The sequence below is a fragment of the Oncorhynchus keta genome, chromosome 29 (assembly GCF_023373465.1).
Source record: "Oncorhynchus keta strain PuntledgeMale-10-30-2019 chromosome 29, Oket_V2, whole genome shotgun sequence".
Lineage (NCBI taxonomy): Eukaryota > Metazoa > Chordata > Actinopteri > Salmoniformes > Salmonidae > Oncorhynchus > Oncorhynchus keta.
The window spans coordinates 45240673-45264501 of record NC_068449.1 but is presented as its reverse complement, the minus strand read 5'-3'; the positions used below and the strand labels follow the sequence as shown (position 1 = coordinate 45264501).

General features: G+C 44.6%; 1 protein-coding gene across 19 annotated transcripts in view; it reads right to left on the bottom strand.

Annotated features, from left to right (window-relative positions):
- Positions 1-23829, bottom strand: part of LOC118362958 (sorbin and SH3 domain-containing protein 2-like) — an 87469-nt gene that overhangs the window by 36803 nt on the left and 26837 nt on the right. For 12 of the 19 annotated variants that reach the window (XR_008086314.1, XM_052486627.1, XM_052486623.1 and 9 more), the window contains 7 exons: positions 11340-11395; positions 9398-9487; positions 3437-3463; positions 3137-3258; positions 1766-2410; positions 939-1376; positions 24-153 (listed from right to left, as the gene is read on the bottom strand). Coding sequence is in view for 18 of the 19 variants with exons in the window: in XM_052486627.1 (XP_052342587.1) it covers positions 24-153; positions 939-1376; positions 1766-2410; positions 3137-3258; positions 3437-3463; positions 9398-9487; positions 11340-11349 (1462 nt within the window). In the remaining variant the exon portion in view is untranslated. The remainder of the gene's footprint in view (positions 1-23; positions 154-938; positions 1377-1765; positions 2411-3136; positions 3259-3436; positions 3464-9397; positions 9488-11339; positions 11396-23829) is intronic. The other 7 variants (XM_052486625.1, XM_052486624.1, XM_052486631.1 and 4 more) reach the window with 6 other exon arrangements.

Here is a 23829-nt window from a genome sequence, read left to right as displayed (position 1 = left end):
ACTGTCGGGATCCCCACTCTCACCTGCGTTCCGACTCTGCACGTGAACCCCTCCTGGGCTGAACGAGGCGGGGAGAGGGGGGTAGGCCGGGGGTGAGGACGGTCTCTGGGGGTGGGGCGCACCTCCATTCATTGCCACTTGAATAGCTTGGCTCTGGAGGGGGGACATCAGAACCAGGAGGGTAAAAACAGTGCACACCCATTTGCAAGAAACAACGTTTATAGTGGTCAAAACGTGATGGGACAGACACCCACATAATGTTATCAGCTGGTTAAGACTCTGCACTGAGAATTGATTAGTCTGTAATAACAATAGGTTTTTACCAGTAAGACTAAAATGGTTATACGAGTAGACTGTGATTGTTATGAGAGGAGTGCAACAGACAGTATTGGAAAAGCGTGCTGCATCAGAGAGAACACAACAGGTTAGTTAGAAAAATAAGTAGTGGAGTAGTCGGACGTCAACAAACGACATGGGCTTTACTTCAAAAATCAGCCGTTTCATTATTGGTTAGAAGCGACACGTAAAAGCCGGTGTCAAATCCTTGTCACATTGAAAGACCCACAATCAAAAACTCCCACAATGAAATTTAAAAAAGACTTAAACAGGAAAGAAGTTGTTGTACCTAAAAGTTAATGACAGTTGGACCCATCCTCACATTTGTGGTTTGTGAGAGAAACACAAAAAAGGTGGGACAACGATGCATCAGGACGTTGTTAGACTAAACCATCAGAAGAGTGCAACGGGTGATGTTATGACAGTGGGACAGGGGGGTAGGGCATACAAGAGCGCCTCACTCAAGACGGGTGAGTGGATTAGTTGGAGGAGCTTGTAAACACGGTATTGTTTGGGTGTGGAACAGTTTTGGAGGTTGGGGGGGACTCAAGCTTCCTTGATGTAGCCAGTAGTTAGCGACGTTGTGGGGGGGGGATAGTTACGTTAGTGGCAGCAGCGGCGGAGGTTAGCGGCGGCGCCTCGTCGGGGCCCGTGGTGGACGACATGTGGCTGAGGGTGGGCGAGGGTGAGGGAGACACGCCGGGGGAGTCCAGGCTGCAGATCTGGAGCTCCTCCAGGAGGCCCGCCGTGGAGGACGAATACTGGCTGAGCGCTGACACGGTCACGGGGGAGAGCGAGGGTGACCTGCCCCCCATACCTCCACCAGCACTAACCATGCTAATGCTAACACCGCCGACTACGCCAATTTTGTCCATTTGGTCCCCCCCGCCGCGCTCCAAGGTGGCATATGGGGACGGGACGTACGGAGTGGGCAACAGGGCTTTGAGGCCCGCCAGGTAGTCCAGTGAGTCGGCGCTGTGGCGGTTGTAAGGGGAGCGCCGGGCGCTGTGGTCGGGGGAGCAGGGGTGAGGAGGCGAGCCCTGGTAGGATGGAAGGGGGTTATGTAGGAGGAAGAAAGGGAGAGTTTAATGATGCGGCTGTGCATGGTTGGATGGTCCAAACAGGTCAGGAAGTGACACTTTGTGTGACATAAAATGATGTGCTGTTTTGTCGCACTGCATTATAGTGAGCAGACGGTTGTTACCGTCACTGTGGGGTAAGAGGATTAGTGCAATCACGGTGTTTGAAGATATTGGACACTGAAGAAAACACACTGTGCTCTAAATCTGGCCAACCCCATGGCAAACACACAAACAAACGCACAATCACAGTTAGTCTGGTTGGTTGGTTGTGCCTGACAAACCACTGTGGTGCTGTTGAAGAAGAACTGACAGAGGTTGATTAGGAAACTGGAACTCTGTTATAGTACCAGTACATTCGCTTCAGCCAGTCGAGGTGGAACTGGAGGGGGGCCTTTCACCTTCCTGGCCTCCCCAGGGTCAGAAGCTGGGGCTGGGGCCTTGGGCTCCAGGGTGGGGGCCTTGGAGCCCAGTGGTTTGGGGCTCCGCGGGGCCATCTGGACGGAGAGAGAGGCTGTGTGATGGCTTTGGGAGCCGATGGAGGAGTCTCTATGGGGGGGAAGGTTAGAGGGAGGAGGGGAGGTGGTGAGAGCCTCGGGCTGGGGGACGGGGTGGTGGGAGGGGGGATCAGGGATGGTGACGGGGGTGAGTCTGAGGGAGGACACCTTGCGCTCTGCAGCCTGAAGCTGGGTGGTGGTGGAGGAAGTAGCAGTGGAGGCTTTGATCTTGCTGGTGACACTGTGGACGGGGTTGGGTTCTGGCTCAGATTGGGGTTGGGGTACAGAAGTGGTGGTTGTGCTCTGGTGGTGGGAGTAAGAAGACGTGCTCTTGACTGTGTAAGACTCTTTGAGGACGGCCTTCTCGTTGGAGAGGGCTAGCATCCCGTGTCCCAGGGTCTTGGCTAGGAGGGAGCTGTAGGAGGGGGGGATAGCGCCTGTGGCGGGGGAGGGGTAGCTCTCTCTCCTAGGGGGCGGGAGGGGGAGCTGATTGACAGCCTGTGCAGCCAATTAGAATTAGAGAAGGAAAACAGCAACAAACAACATTGTTTATCAATGGAACGATTGAATTAAAGATATGAGACGGACAAAATCCAGTCCAAAGTAAAATACAAGACCAATACACCCTTGACCGGAATATATTCCGTTTTTTTTCTCTCTACGTTGTAAACATTTTATGAGGTTGTGGTGCGATTTATTTCCCACTTTAAAGCCAACATCATAAAAATGTGGCCTGAAATCAAACAGAGATCATTTTAGAAGATTGAAGAGATGTGTGGAGCAGACTGCTTCCTGGCTGCGTTTATTATCCCCAAGTGACACAGACACACACTCACACTCCTCTGGGGGAGAAAGGAATCTTTGATTAGTCTCTTCATCGCCGCTGGAAAACAACATAAACTTATCAACTTGAATCAACAGAAAAACTTGACAGGGGAAATTCTCTGGAGGCACTGGTGGTGAAGGAATAACACTGTCGGATTTATTCACATTATAAACTTCCCGATAAAGAATGCTTTAATACTACGGATTCAACAATGATCGCTTTGCCACTCAACTCAATCAGTGTGGTGTGAAAACTCTGGTTAAACGGATTATACATCTTAAAATGCTGTATAGGAATTCAACAATGCACTGTGTGTGTGTGTGTGTGTGTGTGTGTGTGTGTGTGTGTGTGTGTGTGTGTGTGTGTGTGTGTGTGTGTGTGTGTGTGTGTGTATTCACCTGTGTGGGGGACCTCTTGTCTTGCAGGTTGGGCCTGACGCTGCGGAAGCCCTTGGCGGCCAAGGAGGAAGTGATGTCGTCGCAGTTCCTTAGTCCATCGGTGCTGCGTGACCTCCAAGCATCTAGAACACACACACACAATTACAGGTCACAGTCACACATCTCATAATACAATCATACGTGACAACTAGACCCCTTGATGCCAACCCATGATGCATCCCTTTTCACTGCTTATAGTGCAGATAAATTGGATGTGAGTGTCGTGTCAAGATAAGACGGACCACGTTGAACCGCAGTTACCTGAATCTGACGAGTGAGACTCGCTCCCTGCGAGGAGAAAAGAAACACACACATTGACGTGACTTTTGGTGTGCGTGTCTACTAGACGCAGGGTCCTCGTCAATATGCAGCAAAAGAGACATTGGAATGGCGGGTTCAGTAGTTTGAATACATATGCAAACGAATGAGAGACTTCTGAAAGAGGGAGAGAAGAACATTTAGGGAAGGAAACAGGGACAATTCAATGACACGTAGAAGGGATACGGTTAATATGGAGTGCTGTCAGAGGCACGTCTATTCTACACCGTCGATTTCTAGCAGAATGTTCCCCAATGTTGTGTTCGACACAATCGATCCTCATCTGAACGTTCCGCAACGTTGTGCCCTGCTGAACGCAGCCCGCACAAAAGCCGATAAGAGCCGAGGCAAAGCCAGGACATTATGACCCAGTGCACACAAGAGAGATAGAAACCAGGGTCATGTTCTTTCAGCACCAAACGGAAACAAATAAGAGGGAAACGGGGAGGTACAATCGGAGCTTTTCCGAATTAAAAAAATGCTCGTTTTCGATTGCAAAACATTTTGCCACGCTGTGCCCTATTGAACACGACCCTGTGTTACCGTCCGCATATCCTGCATATAACTGCTATTAACGCGAGTGTCAAATAGAATATAGATTTATAAACCTATTAAAGGTAAGAGGACATACAGCAGCTAACCAGCTAGATACACTCAACGTGGCCCAAAACAAAGTAACACGGCTAACTAACAAATATTTATAGTTACCAAATAAATCATTGCAATCGCTAAATGTATTTTATCAGAGAACACCACATTGACCATATGGATTATAGCCAAGCTGCATACGGACATATGATGGTGTATGATGTGTTTTTATCTTCTAGCACAGTGGACTAAACTAATTACCACACCTGCTGAATCAGTTGGTACTGGAATAGATCAAATAAGTGGAACTGGTGGGGGGGTACTCAATGAAAGGTTTAGGAAACACTACTGTAGAAGATGGGAAGAGGTTGCTGTTATTGGTGGGAGCCTACTGAACACAGACATACAGTACCATCAGCCTAACTAATGAATCTATTTCAAACCCCAATTTGTAAGTCGCTCTGGATAAGAGCGTCTGCTACATGACTTAAATGTAAATGTAAATGTTTGACTATGGCTGGCTTCAGAGAGAGCAGCAGAGTGGGAAACTGATGACAGAGAAGACAACACAAAGCAAGAAAAGAAAGGAATCTCCCGACCAGTCAGAATAAAAACTCTAAAGGGGCTTGGCTGAATTAGCTGTCTCCTACCTCTTAAACTGCTATCAGAAATACATGGAAAGAGGGATGAGTCGGGGTCAGGGAGATGACAGGGAATTCTGGGTATCCGGAGATATTCCGCGTTGACAGGATATGTTGTAATAGCTGATGCCGTCGTGTGCGAAGCCGTCGCTGCCTTGCATTTCCGGGGGAAATGTCTTTCACTACGTTACCCATGAGCAACTGGGGGTCTATTACTTTTCACGGCAGGGAAATTAAAATGTGGTTTCCAACCCCCACTGAGCGCTAGCTGGGTCCCTAAAATGAACAGCATGAGGCAGACCGCACTTGAATCTGTCAACTTGTTCTATACAGCAGATTTGAGGTACAAGTTGTGCTTAACCACAGATCTAAAATCAGATTATCGTACCTTTCAACCCTGGCTTTAGTCATTGGGGATGGCATAATATCTGACCCTGTATCAGTGATTAAGGCCAACTTTGATGCTAGGTCACCACACCCTTTAGACCAGGGATTGTCAAATAGGTTTGGCCTCGGGACAATTTTTTTCTGAGCTAATAGTTGGTGGGACAGAACATAATTAGCCTATAATATTAGCACAATTAATTGGCCTACATTACAAATTGAACAACATTTTTAACATCTGATAGTACATAATCAATTCATAGTATATAATACATTCAGTGACTAACAATGGTTTCGATCTGATTACGCTCCTATTCAATTATAATTGGTCTATTTCACTGTGTGTTGATTGGTTGGGACAAATAGGTCTACATGGCCTACTGTAGGGCCCACTACTTTTTGTGACGTCAACATTCGTTCAGAAACAATTAGCTCCATAGCAACAGAAAATGTCGCTCTCATAAAGTATCAATAGAAAGTTGGTAATGAAAATTGAAGGTTCGGGAAGAACGTACACTTCATCTTACCATATTTCTTTCCCCCAATGCCAAGCCAGCTGTGTCTTATTTGCAATGAAAATGTTGCTGTTTGCAAAGAATTCAAAATCTCAGATGTCATTATGAATCTAAGCATGGGAACTTTAAAGTGGCCTTCCCGCCCCAGACAAGAGGCCCGACGCAGAAACATCGAAGTGTTAACTGCAAGCTACACAGCTTTTTTTTGGGGGGGGGGGCTGACATATTCTGTCACTTAAAACGGGTTAAATCTGCAGTTACAAGGAAGAGGAAAAACAGTCATGGACATGGTGGAAAAACGTGTGGCCTAGGAAACTTGTGGCCTAGGAAACTTGTGGCCTAGGAGACTTGTGGCCTAGGAAACTTGTGGCCTAGGAAACTTGTGGCCTAGGAAACTTGTGGCCTAGGAGACTTGTGGCCTAGGAGACTTGTGGCCTAGGAAACTTGTGGCCTAGGAGACTTGTGGCCTAGGAAACTTGTGGCCTAGGAAACTTGTGGCCTAGGAAACTTGTGGCCTAGGAGACTTGTGGCCTAGGAAACTTGTGGCCTAGGAAACTTGTGGCCTAGGAAACTTGTGGCCTAGGAAACTTGTGGCCTAGGAGACTTGTGGCCTAGGAAACTTGTGGCCTAGGAGACTTGTGGCCTAGGAAACTTGTGGCCTAGGAAACTTGTGGCCTAGGAAACTTGTGGCCTAGGAGACTTGTGGCCTAGGAGACTTGTGGCCTAGGAAACTTGTGGCCTAGGAAACTTGTGGCCTAGGAGACTTGTGGCCTAGGAAACTTGTGGCCTAGGAAACGTGTGGCCTAGGAAACGTGTGGCCTAGGAAACGTGTGGCCTAGGAAACGTGTGGCCTAGGAAACGTGTGGCCTAAGAAACTTGTGGCCTAAGAAACTTGTGGCCTAAGAAACTTGTGGCCTAAGAAACTTGTGGTCTAGGAAACGTGTGGCCTGAGAAACTTGTGGCCTAAGAAACTTGTGGCCTAGGAAACGTGTGGCCTAAGAAACTTGTGGCCTAAGAAACTTGTGGTCTAGGAAACGTGTGGCCTAAGAAACTTGTGGCCTAAGAAACTTGTGGTCTAGGAAACGTGTGGCCTAAGAAACTTGTGGTCTAGGAAACTTGTGGCCTAAGAAACTTGTGGCCTAAGAAACTTGTGGTCTAGGAAACGTGTGGCCTAAGAAACTTGTGGCCTAAGAAACTTGTGGTCTAGGAAACGTGTGGCCTAAGAAACGTGTGGCCTAAGAAACTTGTGGTCTAGGAAACTTGTGGCCTAAGAAACTTGTGGCCTAGGAAGCCCAGGTGGAGAATTATACTCTCTTGCTAAGAAAACGATACCTTCGCTGGATGAGGCCACAATTGAATTCCAGACATCGAGCCAAATCAAGGATGCGCTCAGGAGTGCTGAGTTTTGAGTGGCATGCTCAGAGAAATACAGCACAACAAAGAAACATGCATTTTATGCGCCAACAAAGCTTGGGTCGCCTTACACCTGCGAGCCCTCATTTTCCTCCATTAACGCAATATAGACCATCTCACCCCGACATCCACTAGATTGTGTCCGAGGGAAAATGCAACTTTTCTCATTGAGTAAGTAACTTAGAGGCCTATATGACTGTAATTACTAACATTATTGTGAGTGCTTATCTGGAGATATTTAGATCACAAGCTGACAGTATTTTATGTTTGAGCAGGCTATTCCGAAACAGACATCAACTTTTTTATCTTTAAATTATTGTTTTATGTAGAATGCTACATTTTTGGTCAGTTGAAATTGTAAATAGGCCTAATTTAAAAAAAATTGAAAAACTTCTATTAGGCCATATATTTGGTTCTTGTGAAAGACGCTGTTGAGCCTCATCGTCTACCTGAGCCACTTAAGTTATTTCATATGGGCCTAGGTTCGGAAGAAAGACTCGTCGTTTGTAAAATTAAAATGTAGATTATTGTTGAATTACTCGACGGGTGTAGTTTTCCTCCATCTGCTGATGTGCAACACTTGTATAACAAGTTCGCAATATTTTCAGCACCTGGCGCTGTTCACCTATTGATTGCGCTGCGATTGCAGCTTTACGTTTCAGCACCTCAAAACGGTCCGCTACCTGCTTTATTAGCTGACTGTCTTCTGCATTCTCTCACCTCGTGAATGAAGTTAAAATGTAACTATAGCATTATTTAGGTAGCGTAACTTCCTTCGTTAATGAAAAAAAAAATCATTTTTCACATTGTTACGTTACAGCCTTATTCTAAAATTGATTGATTCCCCCGTTCAATCTACACACAATACCCCACAATGACACAGCAAAAACAGTAAAAAATAAATAATGGAAATATCACATTTACATAAGTATTCAGAGTCTTTACTCAGTACTTTGTTGAAGCACCTTTGGGCAGCGATTACAGACTCAAGTCTTCTTGGGTATGATGCTACAAGCCTGTCACATCTGTATTTGGGGAGTTTATCCTATTCTTCTGTGCAGATCCTCTCAAGCTCTGTCAGGTTGGATGGGGAGTGTCGCTGCACAGCTATTTTAAGCCTGGATTCCGGCTGTGCCACTCAAGGACATTCAGAGACTTGTCCCGAAACCACTCCTACGTTGTCTTGGCTGAGTGCTTAGGGTCGTTGTCCTGTTGGAAGATAAACATTCACCTCAGTCTGAGGTCCTGAGCGCTCTGGAGCAGGTTTTCATCAAGGATCTCTCTGTACTTTGCTCCGCCCATCTTTTCCTCAACCCTGACAAGTCTCCCAGTCTATTCTGCTGAAAAACATCCCCAAAGGGATGATGCTGCCACCACCATGCTTCAACGTAGGGATGGGTGGTGCCACCACCATGCTTCAACGTAGGGATGGATGGTGCCAGGTTTCCTTCAGACGTGACATTTGGCATCAAGGCCCAAAGAGTTCAATCTTGGTTTCATCAGACCAGATAATCTGATTTCCCATGGTCTGATAGTCCTTTAGGTGCCTGTTGGCAAACTCCGGCTTCCGTCTGGCTACTTTACCATAAAGGCCTGATTGGTTCTCCCATTACCACTGAGGAACTCTGGAGTTCTGTCAAGAGTGACCATTGGGTTCTTGGTTAAATCCCTGACCAAGGCCATTCTCCCCCAATTGCTCAGTTTGGTCGGGTGGCCAGCTCTAGGTGGTTCCTAACTTTTTTCATTTAAGAATGATGGAGGCCACTGTTCTTGGGGACCTTCAGTGCTGCAGAAATGTTTTTGTACCCTTCCCCAGATCTGTGCCTCGACACAATCCTGTCTCGGAGCTCTACGAACAGGTGTTTGCCTTTCCAAATCATATCCAATCGATTGAATTTACCACAGGTGAACTCCAACCAAGTTGTAGAAACATCTCAAGGACAATCAATGGAAACAGGATGCACCTGAGCTCAATTTCGAGTTTCATATTTTTTATACATTTTCAAAAAAAAAAACATTCTAAAAACCTGTTTTCGCTTCGTCATTATGGGGTATTGTGTGTAGATTGAGGAGAAAAAATATATATTTAATCAATTTTAGAATAAGGCTGTAACGTAACAAAAATGTGGAAAGAGTCAAGTGGTATGAATCCTTCCCGAATACACTGCATGTCTTATTTGCGCATCGTCAAAAGTTCCACTGATTGACTGTGTTATAGCACGGCCATCACTTACCCCCTTCAACATCCGTGTGACTCAATGATCGTCTGCACAGGCCTGCGTATGTGTGTTAGGCATACGGGTTGTGTTTTGTTGGTGTGTGTGTGTGTGACAGTGGTGTGTATTAGGTGTGTGTGTTAGTACCTGTAGCCAGATTCGGGACACTCTGGACCCGCTTCATGTGGGAGCGGGTGACTAGCAAGGCGGTGCTTTTGCGAGTGTGTCCTCCGCTATCTGAGAAAGCACAGCCAGCAGCCACGGCAGCAGAAAGCAGCGCACGCACGCACGCACGCACGCACGCACGCACGCACGCACGCACGCACGCACGCACGCACGCACGCACGCACGCACGCACGCACGCACGCACGCACGCACGCACGCACGCACGCACGCACGCACGCACGCACGCACGCACGCACGCACGCACGCACGCACGCACGCACGCACGCACGCACGCACGCACGCACGCACACACACACACACACACACACACGCACACACACACACACACACACACGCACACGCACACGCACACGCACAAGCCAAAGGCACCCCAGGAAAGAGAAGGCAAAGCACATGCATTACAACGGCTCCATTCTCATAAGCAATGGGGGACGGGAGGAGGATGACGGCTCATGTCGAGATGGATGGAGGGAATAGTCTGTACTGACATACGGCATAGTATCCTATGCCATTATACACAGTGTTGTTGTTTGGCTTGTCAGCAGGAAGTTGCCCACTGTGATGTCATATCGCTGACTGACTGTCTATGTGTCTACTCTCTTAGGTTGTCAACACTGAATAGAACTAAAACTATAAAGGAGAGATTCTATAACAATCATCACCAAAGACCTCTCTTAACCGATTGTGTGTTTGTTTACATTCTGGTCGATTCAGGCATGCAGTAAAACACACAGTCATTAAAAGTCCCCCTTCCTACTTCATATGAACTATGACCTCAGCGCAGATTAACGTTCATGCTTGCTTGGTCATCGACGTGGGAGTAATGAAACGCTGTTTATTTCTCCAAGAGGGCACAGAATCACTCTGCATGCAAAACGTTTCAGCGCACCCTGCCATTTCGAAGGCAACGTTCTGTTGGCAAACACTGTGGGATGTTCAGTGACTCAGTCACTCGTGATGTAAACATTAACCAAAGCTGGAGCAAAGCTCTGATTGCAATGTCATGGAAACTTAATGCGGGCATATGCCTGGCGGACTCGATAAGATCATTCTAGATTGCGCGGAGGCTATTGGCACCTCGATAGGTCTTGTGCTGTGAACAATTGCCACAGCAGGAACAAATCCAGACTTTCATTGGCAGAGTAACAGACGGCGTAGGAGTGTAATAACACTAAGTGAAGGATTTGTCATCATAGCTACTGTAATGAAACACTCTATACATTTTGGGATGCGGGCCAAGTTTAAGATGGAGCTTTAGAGGCCGATTTATGAATTAGAGGCCGATTTATGAATGAGAGGAATTACGTGGGTGTATAAGTAGATCATAAAGCAATGGAATATGTGTAATGCCTCTATGAATCTACATTATAGAGCAGGGGTGGCCGTCACTCCTCCTGGAGAGCTGTTGGATGGGGGGCATTTTGCTTCAATCCTGTTGTAACACAAGGTCCTATGAGCAGCTGATTGGGAGTGTTGGGTTTGTTAGAGCAGGGTCGGAGTGAAACCCTGCAGGAGAGTAGCTCTCCAGAACGCTATACGTTTCATTGATCAAGGCTGGAATCGGCCGTCCTTCATTCAAAGCTTGTCTGAATGCTAGGCTAATGCTAACAAGATGCCGATACTCTTAACAGCTCTAAAAGTCTTCAAACAGATCATTTGTTATGAAAACAAACATAAAAATAAGAGATCTGTTGCGAACTTGCCTCAATCTGAATCTTGAAATGAAATGAGAGTTGGTTGAAAGAAAACACACAAAAAACGATGACATAGCTAAGCAACTCCGGCAGCAAGCAGTACTCAACAGCTGGCAAATGTCAACGAACACGGATATGCGCAATGCCTTGAGGTCAACATCCTAACGTGTGTGTGTTGCGTGGGGTTTAAAAACAGGCCCATCACATACCTGTATTCATGTTGAAGAGTTCTCCTAACAGTTCTACCGTCGCTGGGTACACTTTCCTGGAATAAAGGAATAAGAGACAGCGGTTGGATTATTGCCCAGTGTACAGCCCTCAGATGAAACAGAAATCCTACTTCTCTTTCACATTACCTGGTGCAATTCAGCTCGTCATGCCACGTGAAATGGACATTGTGGATAATACATGTACCGTACCTCAAAAAGTTCTCCATCAGAAATAACTTGAGCGTCTGACTCGAAAACTAAAAGTCTCTTAAAGGGGAACATTTTGACTACAAAAAAGTAGTGCGGTTGTAAAAACAGACCTCATTTCCTCAAATAGTTCCAACTTGCATTCCTCCCATTGGTGTTAAAGGGCAGCAGAATTAACATTGCCCCAGTTTTGTGCCAGGCTCAACACGACTCGTAGCCTAAAATGAACATTCATTCTTGTTTGTTTGTCGTTTTCTTGACTTCTGAAATCAGGTGGATTACTGCTCGGTTGGACACCAGTCCTAGCAGTCATACAGTAGCTAGGGTAGCTGCATCTCTGCAGAGTAGCTCCTGGAATTGAGTATCACAAGCATGTAGTCGTGGAATGTGAAACATTTGAAATGTTCCTTCCTTTAATCTATATTGTATGAGGAAACCCCCTTGAGTTGTGCAGCTATTTCCCAGGGGGATTTTTTTTACCTCTAATTTATTGGAGGTAATAAAATAAATATCCATTAATTTTTGCAACTATGTGGATGATAATATCAATTCAACTTGAAGCACTGAAAATACATTATACATGGATAACTGAATTTATAAAATCAACAAATCTATAAATATTGCATAATAGAATAGGCCATCACACAAAAGACCATACTAAGAAAACCGACTTCCTGCTACACTGAGCACAAGGGCTCTGTCACAAGTTAGATCTACAGATGCATAACTCGTTAGGACAGAGCACCAAACAGAGGGACGGGCAGAAACAAACGGGTTCACTCGTGGAGCGATGAGCTCGCGGCTGACGGGCGAATCAAAATCAATTAGTGTACCTCAGATCTGGCACGTCTTAATGCATCCTCCCTGCCTCGCTGTCGACTGGAAACAAAGCTAACCTTACTTTTAAAATGAGGCCATTTTCCAACTTACAACAATCTTCCCCCGAAAATCCCTGGCAGAACTTAGCCTTAGTTTAGTAAGATATGGAGCAAAATATCACCTTTGTTTTGAGATATTCCCTTTGAGTGTCTGCTATGTTCATTGTTTTTTTTATGTCACTCAATGTCCGCGCTGTCACACTGGCATAACGTCATGATAAGGGACTGATAAATGCTACAGGCCAACAATACAGCTACTTAACTGTACCTTATGTGCACGTACCAAACATACACCAAATGTAATGTCTTAATGCTGTACATGATGGGTGATGAATCAGCTCTGAAAATACTCTTGTCTATGATTGATATGGAAAAGGGCCCTGTTGGAAAGTCCAGGCCTTGGTATGTTTGTGTACGTGTGTACATGTTTAATGCGTGTGTGTATATAAGTACGGTTCCTTCAGAAAGTATTCACACACACCTTTACACTAATCCATAATGTCAAAGTGGAAACCTGTTTGTCGAACATTTTTCGAAATGTCTTCAGTGAATAAGTATTCAACCCCTTTGTTAGGGCAAGCCTAAATAAGCTCAGGAGTAAAAAATGTGCTTAAATTGCATAAGAAGTTGCATGGACTCATTCAGTGTTAAGTAATAGTGGTCAACATGATTTCTGAATGACTACCCCATCTCTGTAACCCACATAAAATGATCTATAAAAAAAAAAGGTGCCTCAAATCGAGTAGTGAATTTCAAAACACAGATTCATCCAAAGACCAGCAAGATATTTCAATGCCTTGCAAAGAAGGGCACCGATTGGTAGATGTGAATATTCTATATTTTTTTAATAAGACGCTGAATATCCCTTTGAGCATGGTGAAGTTATTCATTACTGTAGGCTTTGGATGGTGTATCAATCACTACAAATGTGCAGGCATTCTTCCTAACTGAGTTGCTGGAGAGGGAACGACATTGAATGCTCCGGTGCTTGAAATTCACTAGTTAAAATTTTGATTGAAAATCTGTTTGAAAGTCTAAAGTTAAAGACTTGTAAATGGTTGTCTAGCAATGATCAACAAATTAACTTGACAAAGCTTGAAGAATTTTCAAAAATAATAAAAATGGGCTAATATTGTACAATCCAGGCATGCAAAGCTCTTTCCCAGAAAGACTCACAGCTGTAATCACTGCCAAAGGTGCTTCTACAAAGTATTGACTCAGGGGTGTGAATACTTATGGAAATTAGATTTCTGTAATACATTTTTTAATTATATATATATACATATATTGATATATTGATTCTGGAAGAATATAATTTGTAAATGCTTTATGACAAACACATAATTCAGCTACTTAACTATTCACCCAGACCCTCTATTAGTTTAAATGAGAACATGCTAGTGCTGGGTTAGAACAAAAATGTGCGATGTTGAGGGTACCCCTAAACTGAAAAGTTGAAAAAAGTACTAATAGAAAACACCATCACACCATTATTTCTAGCCAACCATTTACAATAAAACATGGTCACACATTAAGTTACAAGCCTTGTAAACATTTAGTTTACAAATGCACAAGTTAGCAGTTGTGACACAGATGATTAGGTTAGCCACAGAGAGATGTTACTAGGCAGAGGGCACAGAATTGTGTTAAACAAAAAAAAGTGTTAAACAAATCAAAAAATATTTTATATTTGAGATTCTTCAAATAGCTACCCTTTTCCTAGACAGCTTTGCACACTCTAAAGGACACCATTGCTCATGTTTCTTGGCCCAAGCAAGTCTCTTCTTATTAAGTGTCCTTCTATAGTAGTTTATTTGCAGCAATTCGTCCACAAAGGTCTGATTCACGCAGTCTCCTCTGAACAGTTGATGTTGAGATGTGCCTGTTACTTGAACTCTATGAAGATATTATTTGGGCTGCAATTTCTGGTTGGTAACTCTAATGAACGTATCCTCTGCAGCAGAGGTAACTCTGGGTCTTCCTTTCCTGTGGCGGTCCTCATGAGAGCCAATTTCATCATAGCGCTTGATGGTTTTTGCGACTGCATTTGAAGAAACTTTCAAAGTTCTTGAAATTTTCCGGATTGACTGACCATCATGTCTTAAAGTAATGGTCTGTCGTTTCTCTTTGCTTATTTGAGCCGTTCTTGCCATAATATGGACTTGGTCTTTTACCAAATAGGGCTATATTCTGTATACCCCCCCTACCTCGTTCCAACACAACAGATGAGCTTAAACGCAATAAGGAAAGAAATTCCACAAATTAACTTAACATGCATTCCAGGTGACTACCTCATGAAGCTGGTTGAGAGAATACCAAGTGTGCAAAGCTGTCATCAAGGCAAAGGGTGGATATTTGAATGAATATATTTTCATTTGTTTAACACTTTTTTGTTTTGGTTACTACATGATTCCATATGTGTTATTTCATAGTTGATGTCTTCACTATTATTCTACAATGTAGAAAACAGTACAAAGAAAAACCCTGGAATGAGTAGGTGTCCAAACTTTTGACAAGTACAGTTGAAGTCGGAAGTTTACATACACCTTAGCCAACTACATTTAAACTCAGTTTTTCACAATTCCTTACATTTAATCATAGTAAAAATTCCCTGTCTTAGGTCAGTTAGGATCACCACTTAATTTTAAGAATGTGAAAATGTCAGAATAATAGTAGAGAATGATTTAATCCAGCTTTTCTTTCTTTCATCACATTCCTAGTTGGTCAGAAGTTTACATACACTCAATTAGCATTTGGTAGCATTGCCTTTAAATTGTTTAACTTGGGTCAAACGTTACGGGTAGCCTTCCACAAGCTTCCCTCAACAGACACACACACAGAGCCTTATGTTCAGGGGGGATACCTCAACAGTAGATTCCTCCCTCTACAACCTACAGCAAGGCCGCAAAACATTTTGTTTGGGTGAATTTTGGCCCATTCCTCCTGACAAAGCTGGTGTAGCTGAGTCTGGTTTGTAGGCCTCCTTGCTCGCACACGCTTTTTCAGTTCTGCCCACACATTTTCTATAGGATTGATGTCAAGCAAAGTGAGTTTGAAGGTAGGCCTTGAAATGCATCCATAGGTACACCTCCAATTGACTCAGATTATGTCAATTAGCCTATCAGAAGCTTCTAAAGCCATGACATAATTTTCTGGAATTTTCCAAACTGTTTAAAGGCAGTCAACTTAGTGTATGTAAACTTCTGACCCACTGGAATTGTGATACAGTGAATTATAAGTGAAATAATCTGTCTGTAAACAATTGTTGGAAAAATTACTTGTGTCACTCACAAAGTAGATGTCCTAACCGACTTGCCAAAACTATAGTTTGTTTGTTGTAAACAAAGAAGTTTACATACGTTTTACTAACTCCAACCTAAGTGTATGTAAACTTCCGACTTCAACTGTATGTATGTATGTATGTATGTATGTATGTATGTATGTATGTATGTATGTATGTATGTATGTATGTATGTATGTATGTATGTATGTATGTATGTATGCATGTATGCATGTATGCATGCATGTATGTATGCATGTATGTATGTACACACACAGTATATGCCTTAATTTCTAAAATATATCGAGTCCGCTTTCATTTGACACATTGGTGCTCATGGGTCCTTTAAGATGGAAATACCCATTACTAGTGGTGCAACGGATCACAAATCTCACGGATCGGATCGCAGTTTTGAGTCACAGATCGGATCAATTTTCGGATCAGCAAAAAAACAAAAGAAAGGGAGACAAATATAACTTCGCTTTCCTTTTATTACTTAAAGAAAACAAAGCAGGGAAGTTTTCAATGTTTAAATAAAATCTTGAAATCAAAAATTCAATACTCAATTGTTAAATTAAAGTGCAATATAAGGCATGTAACCTTCCTTTGAACAATTGTGAATGCAAACATTGCCTGTGTCCACATCATTAAAAAAGCAGACCTGAGCTTGTAACTTCAAATTATATATATATATTTTTTAATGTCTACATTCTCTGGGGATAGGGTCGACCTCTTTGCAGTCACTATGTCCCCTGCCGTGGAGAACACCCTCTCGCTGGGAACTGAAGTGCCAGGCACAGCCAGGTAGCCTCTAGCCATCATGGCAATGTGAGGGTGTTTACACTCATTGCTTTTCCACCATGTTAGTGGATCACCATCCACTGGAACGCCGCTTGCTGCCTTGTAGGATGCCTCCTCTTTGATGGTGTTGGCAAACGTCTTGCCCGTGTCCTTGCTCACAAAGGTCTCCCGGCAAAGCTCCTTCATGGCCAAATTATTTTGTGGAGGACATGCCTCCGAGTCTGCTCCTGTCAGCTCTGTGGCTTGACCCTGCAGAAAGAAACGACTTGATCTGACTAAACTATTTATGTTCATAGAACTATAATTGTGGCAATAACATTTAATAAAAAGCCATTATTTTTTACAAATAAAAAAATGGATGATTCTAATAGCAGCAGCATAGACTAAGATTATACTGCAGTATATTATTGAAGTAATTCACTCTTACTTTTTTTTTTTACCTCTTCAGTGGCCACAATCTCAGTGGTGAGATCACTATGTCCTCCGGTATAGGGCAGGGTCTAGGTGAGACAGGGACTTGAACCTTGGATCCAGTGCAGTAGATCTATGAAGGTAGTCCTGTACATTAGGGGGTTATCTGGGGTTCAGGTCCTCTCTCATGGCAGCCTTGACATCTCTAGTGATGGTGCAGTCTTCCTCACTTGGGGCCATGGATTGTAGAATCCTTGTTTTCAGAGGTAGGATCACGGACACAGACGGTGCAGTTTCAGTGCTCAACAGGCTTGTAACCGTTTTGAGGGGTTTGAGCACCTGGAGGACCTCCTCTGCCCTCCTCTGCCACTTTGGCGTCATCATCAGACAAGGTGACAATGTCTTTATATTTTTTTCAGGGTCTTGTCGATCAGTGCAGAGTATACAGCTGCCTGCTGCTCAAGATGGAACTCCACTTATGACATGTTGGAGAGCTATGCTGTTGTGACATTGTGTATGAGCTTGTGGGTCGGTAGCTCTAACATTTCTTGCTTGGTCTTAAGCACATGAGCGGCTGTTGTGCTTCGGTGGAAAAAGGAAACCACCTTCCTGATCCTCCCAAGGAGGCTGCCCATCTGGTTCACTGAGGTTCCCCTTTGGGATGCTAAATTGATCACATGTGCAAAGCAAGCTACCTGTGGCCCCCGTCCAGCCTCTATCACTGCATTTACTTGGTTCTTGGCATTATCTGTGGTGATTGGGATATTGATATTGGGCCTCTAGCTTCCACTCTGCTACTGCTCTCCTAGCAGTACCTCCACCAGATTTGTGCCTGTGTGACTCCGAGGGGGGGGGGTGTCTGTAGCACCGGACTTCGCATCTCCCACTCCTCTGTGGTGTAGTGAGTAGTCACAGTTATGTAGAGGATGCCTGGGATAGTTCGGCTACAATTTATGATCTTTTCCTGTTCATAAAGTTCTGGCACGATCTCCATACTGAAGTGGGTACGCGAGGGGATTTCGTAGCGTGGCTCAAGCACTTTCAACCATATTTTGAAACCCTTTAGTTTTCCACAACAGAGTATGGCCTCATGTCTGCAGCGATAAACATCCCGATAGATTTGGTGATGGCTTCAGCCCGGTCTGATTCTGCAGCAAAGGGCTTAATTGCAGCGGTGAGAAGTTGTTGTCTCTTGGCTGAGTTGGCTCCCGTCACTGACACACCAGGGTGATGATGCTTTAAAAAAAATGTGGCCACGCTCGATGTATATCCATGATCACGCGGCTTTCTTGTGGCACAATGACTACACACCGTAATGGTGTTGTCCACCACCCTTCTTCCATCATCATATTTGACAGGGAAGCCGAAATGCTCCCATGCATGAGATGTAAATGAAGCGGGAGGCTTTTTCCAGTTCTTCAGCTCCTCCGTCGGCCATGGCAGTCACTGATTTTTTCTTCTTAGCTTTTTTGTCAACGAGAGCATCCAGGATTGATTCATTGGGATTCAACTGCTTTAAAAAAATAAAAATAAAAATGTAAATCAACCTTCAGAGTAAAACACAGCATCGGTCTTGTCTTTACCTTTTCACTGCAACTCCGAGTCGAGATTTAGGGAATTATCCCTTTAAAAAGTATCAGTGGCAGTAAAACTATTTCACACTACGATGGTTAAACTATGCAATTGATCTGCGGTTCACATGCGTGCCGAACCGTGTGGGGGTGAGCCGCACGGATCAACTACGGTCCGTTACACCACTACCCATTACCCACAATCCTTTCCTGGCAGCCAGTAAATGGCAAACCACTTAGTCTCCTATGCAGCATTGAAAATAGGCAAAGGTGGATAAATATGCAGCAGGGGAAAATGGAACTGGGAGGTCGAGAACAGCAGGAAGCTGAGGACTATGTTGCATTCTGGTTACGGCAGGAGCCAGGAGGACATGGGTTGCATCTCAATACACCAAAGATGGCCTCCATATCTGCACTGGCATTAAAAGAACTGGACAGGTGAAAGCAACTTACTATAGCAGGCATCCTCCACATTGCCTTCACATTCCTGTGTTTTCAGAACGTCGCAGAGGGTGAGGAGAAGTCACTTTTTCTAAAGGTTATGTCACACACACACACACACACACACACACACACACACACACACACACACACACACACACACACACACACACACACACACACACACACACACACACACACACACACACAGCTTGTTTGCTGCTCCCACAAGTGACGTTTAACTAAAAGCTACCGAAACAGCGTCTCCTCTGACATGGTTGTCGTCAGGTAACCAAACCCACATGACACACGGGATGAAGCCATGTGTAGACACGTCTACAGCTTAGTGGACACACCACGCCAGGTCTGCCATCGAGACACGTTTCTCACATGGACGGGGCTGGAAACAGAACCATCTTAAGCATTCATCCCCAAATGCACCATCAAGGATGGATTCAAACAAAAAAGGGTAGACTCAAATCATTGAATGGCTAAAAAAACAGAACCTACCGATTGTGGGTCCTTTTAGAAGGCTAACAAATAACCAAGCTGACAGACAGCCGATAAAGCCCATCGGACAACCGGGGGCCACCTCTAATTGGACGGCAAACTGGAATATTCATCTCTCCGTTTTAAAGAATGTGCAAGAGAAGCACTTAGGACTCTATTGACTTTTAAAAACACAAGCCGTACGTCTTGCCAACACAGCCAGTGTTGGTGGTTCTAGACAAGGGGCCAACACTCTGATGGGTTTCTATAGAGCGCAAACGATAGATGCTAAATTCTGCTATACAATGGCTAGTTGTCTGTCCATTTAGTAATCTCACACAGCTACACACATTGGGGTAAATCCCGGGGCTGGCGTCATGGCTTGTCGCCATCCAAACCAGGGCCAGGGGCAGAAAGGATCATGTTTCCGGGGGACAGACCAGCGGCGACACAGCAGCTGTGGCCACCACGGCCCACGGGGGAAATGTTATGGGGGGACACTCAATCCTCTCTTTCAAATGAGTGATATTCAAACTTGTTCAGCAAAAACTAAATAACACTTTAGAAACTTGGGTCCAATATTATTTCACAAAGCAAGTTGACTGAGAGAACAATTACAATTCACAACATGTGTCCAATTGGAATCTGGGAATACGCAGGTACACCTCAAATTTATTTCCACACCGAGCCCCATCTCCAACTGCAATTCCACCGAGTCCCCCTGACCAGAGAATCAGCATGGAGCCATTCGAATGTCTGAAGCTTTAATGCCTATAAAACAAGTCACAGTCCTCGTATCAGACGGTCATGGGGACGGTTGTGACAGCGGCTGTAAATATTGAAGCCTGGCACGTACTGCTGTGATTAAAAATCGGCAGGTGCGGCGGCGCTATGTTTACGAGGCATTAGATGCCAGCACCTGATGAATCCACAGACAAGCCAGTTGCCGCATATCAACGGAATAATCATTTATAGAACAGGAAACGAGGAAGGCGGATGGGAGGATAAAAAGAGGTCGGATAAGGGAGAATACAATTGGAGAGTGAATGGCCGGTCACTGCTTGACGCTCTCACCAGAGCTCCTTATTGCATGTATGAATACATACAATGTCTGAACTATTACATCCATATCATGAGACTACCATGGTTGAATTGTGCCTATCTATGCCACTGCAATGGCCACTTAACTTTGAATCAATGCAGTGAAAAGTTATGCTCAGCCTCGGTGTTACATTTCTGCTGGGTCATCACTATAGAATCTCTTCACTCTGCGTCGACGAGCACCCGTGCAGTTCTTCTGTGCACTTCTCATGAAGAGGAAGACACTCCACCAGCACGCCGCTGATCTTTGACGCCCCAACAAACAATGTGATGGAGCTCACTGCAACATTTTGTGAACCTCCGAGCTTCTCGGATGCCCAATGCATCACACCACTCGGAGCACGCGGTCTCACACACACACACACACACACACACGCACACGCACACGCACACACACACGCACACACACACACGCACACACACACGCACACGCACACACGCGAAGAAGTTGGAGCACAGGATTAGCCGTAGTGTTAGGTATCGGTGTGTCTGGGCTATAGCTGGGATGAGTTTAGAGTGCAGACGAGAGGTCTATTTGAGATCCTGGGATTGTAAAAAAAAAAGGTGGCGTTGCGTGTCTAGAGACGTAATTCTGACACCACTCACGACATTGCTGAGAGATAAACAAAAACATCCCAATGAAACGCGGTGACATTCAGAAAAAGACGGCGTGAAGGTAGAACATCCAGCCCTCTCCGTTTGGCCTCCTGAGGGTGGCGGGGGATTTCATTACACAAGATGCCTTCGTGCCAGGTGATGCGCGTTTGACTACGTACGCTAGTAGGTCTTGACAAAAAACGCACAGCTTTTGCAGTTTCCTACCCAATTTCAAAATGGACCCCTTACTCTATTACATTTACATTTACATTTAAGTCATTTAGCAGACGCTCTGAACGTTTTGGTCCGGTTTCCCGAGACACAGATTATGCCTAGTCCGGGACTACATAAATAATACATTCGAAATGGAATTTCCAGGACTAGACTTGATCTGTGAAACCGGCCCCGTAGCCCTGAGGACCCCCCTGGGTGCATGTCTAGTTTTTTTTGTCCTAGCACTACACAGCTGTTTCAGATAACCAACTCATTAAACTTTGACTATCAGAATCAGCTGCGTAATGCCAGGGCATCGAAATTCCATCAATAATAATGATTTTTGTTGTTGTTGTCCTGGACTAGGCTTCATCTGTGCCTGCTGAGCGCAAACTTGAACGTTGTGAAAACTCTATGCAACTTTCAGTGTGCTTTTACTTACGAACACTGAGGCTGTACCCGCTTTAAGTCAAGTACGCTACCGTGGATGATCATAATGTGGGCTTACCAGAGTGGCATACCGTCAAAAACAATGGAGAAAATGCATCCCATAACATGTAAAAAGCTGTTCATTCAGCCTACAGTAGCAAAAAAAACATGCAGGGCTTGAAATCAAACCTCTTTATCCCCTTATCCTTCAGACAAGGAGGTGACCGACAATGTTCTCGTTTGATGCAAGAAACCACTTTACAAAATAAAACGCATTATTATTCCCATACCATTATTACAGAGTATCAGACAAATGCCACCCTTTGCCTATTGGCTACTTAGCTTATTCAAGCCTGTCTCAAAATACAACGCTGCCCTATTAAGACAAAAAAAGCTCTTCAACTGACTCACTTTTCAAAGATGTCTAGAATTGTACACGTTTTGTGCTTTTGTAAGAAGCAATCATTCCCCCATTACGGACTACAAATTATCTATTACTGGGCTCATAACTCACTAACTAGCAAAGGATATGAACAAATTAACACACATGGCTACACGCAGCTCTTGCTCTGATCTCAAAACAAGCACATCAACTCACAACCGCTCATGCTGTAAACACAGTCCAGTTCAAAGTGAATGGCACAGATGCATTATGGCAATGGTTTATTTGCATATAGGCCTACTACAGCTCTGATTGGTTATGGCGCACTGGTCTGTGTAGAGTACGGGCCTGAGTGGTGCCTGTCAATGTAATAGAATCCTACTCCGATGCAGTCTGCCTTCAACAAAATCTCTTGCATAGTTAGTTTTGCATACTAATAAGTATTGCATGCCTCCCGAGTGGCACAGCGGTCTGTGTCACTGCAGACCTGGGTTTGACCCTGGGCTGCGTTGCGGCCGGGCCGCGACCAGGAGATCCATGAGGCGATGCACAATTGGCCCAGCGTCATTCGGGTTAAAGGAGGGTTTGGCCGGTCTGGACTTCCTTACCCCATCGTGCTCTAGCGACTCCTGTTGCGGGCTGGGCACATGCACGCTGACATGGTCGCCAGTTGTGTCAAAGGAAACACTGAACATTGGGGTGGCTGGCTTCCGGGTTAACCGAGCAGTTTGTCAAAAAGCAGTGCGGCTTGGCAGGGTTGTGTTTCAGAGGACGTACAGCTCTCTACCTTGGCCTCTCCCGAGTCCTACGGGAGTTGCAGCGATGGGACAATTGGATATCACAAAATTGGGAAGAAATTGTCTTGCCTAGTTTGCTTTGTTTCTGTTTGTTGCATTGAAAGTGGCTAATATTGCGTTGATTCTATCACAATACCCACAGTCAAGGGAAACGTTGATAGTGTTAACTAAAAATGGGGAAAAATCTAGAAAGTTGAATCTCGTGCTTCTCTGTGTGGGATGATATTTCTTCTGCTTCTTCAGTCCCAGGGGAGCTGCGCAGCTTAGAGGGAACATTGCTTAGAAGGCATTTCACACTTACAAAAGTGGATGTGAAACAATCCATTAGAGATGGTAATTAGGCATTGTGAGCATGAAACCATTGTGAATCATCCTGGATTAAGAAGACCCTCAGAGCAGGTGGTTTATTTCAGTCGGATAACCATCAGACTCTTACAGATCTAGATAAAGTCCATAAGGAAGTCCATGCCTGTTCCATGATATAATATGATTAATGGTATTACAACAGTGGATTAGTCATGAGTCTAGGATGGCACATTATCAGCTGATTGACACTGCACAGTTTTCAGTTAAAGTGGGACTTACTTCAGTTTTCAAATTTGAGTGACCTTTTGTAGCCTTAAGAAAATAGACGCTCTGAATCAAGATGGGGGATTAAGTTTTGGTTTATGATTTACTGAAGTTTATGGCACAATGTTATATTTCTATTAAAATTCACAGCACCAGTCCTAAGGACACCAATGAAATCAGTAAACCTCCTATCAAGGGACCTGCAAGGCACAACGAGCCACTATCAAAATGTTGACAACTAAAATTAATGTCCATAATAACTTCCAATTGTGCATCGGGGCAAGCAATGGGACTGTAGTTCCTTCCCAAAGTTCAGACATAAA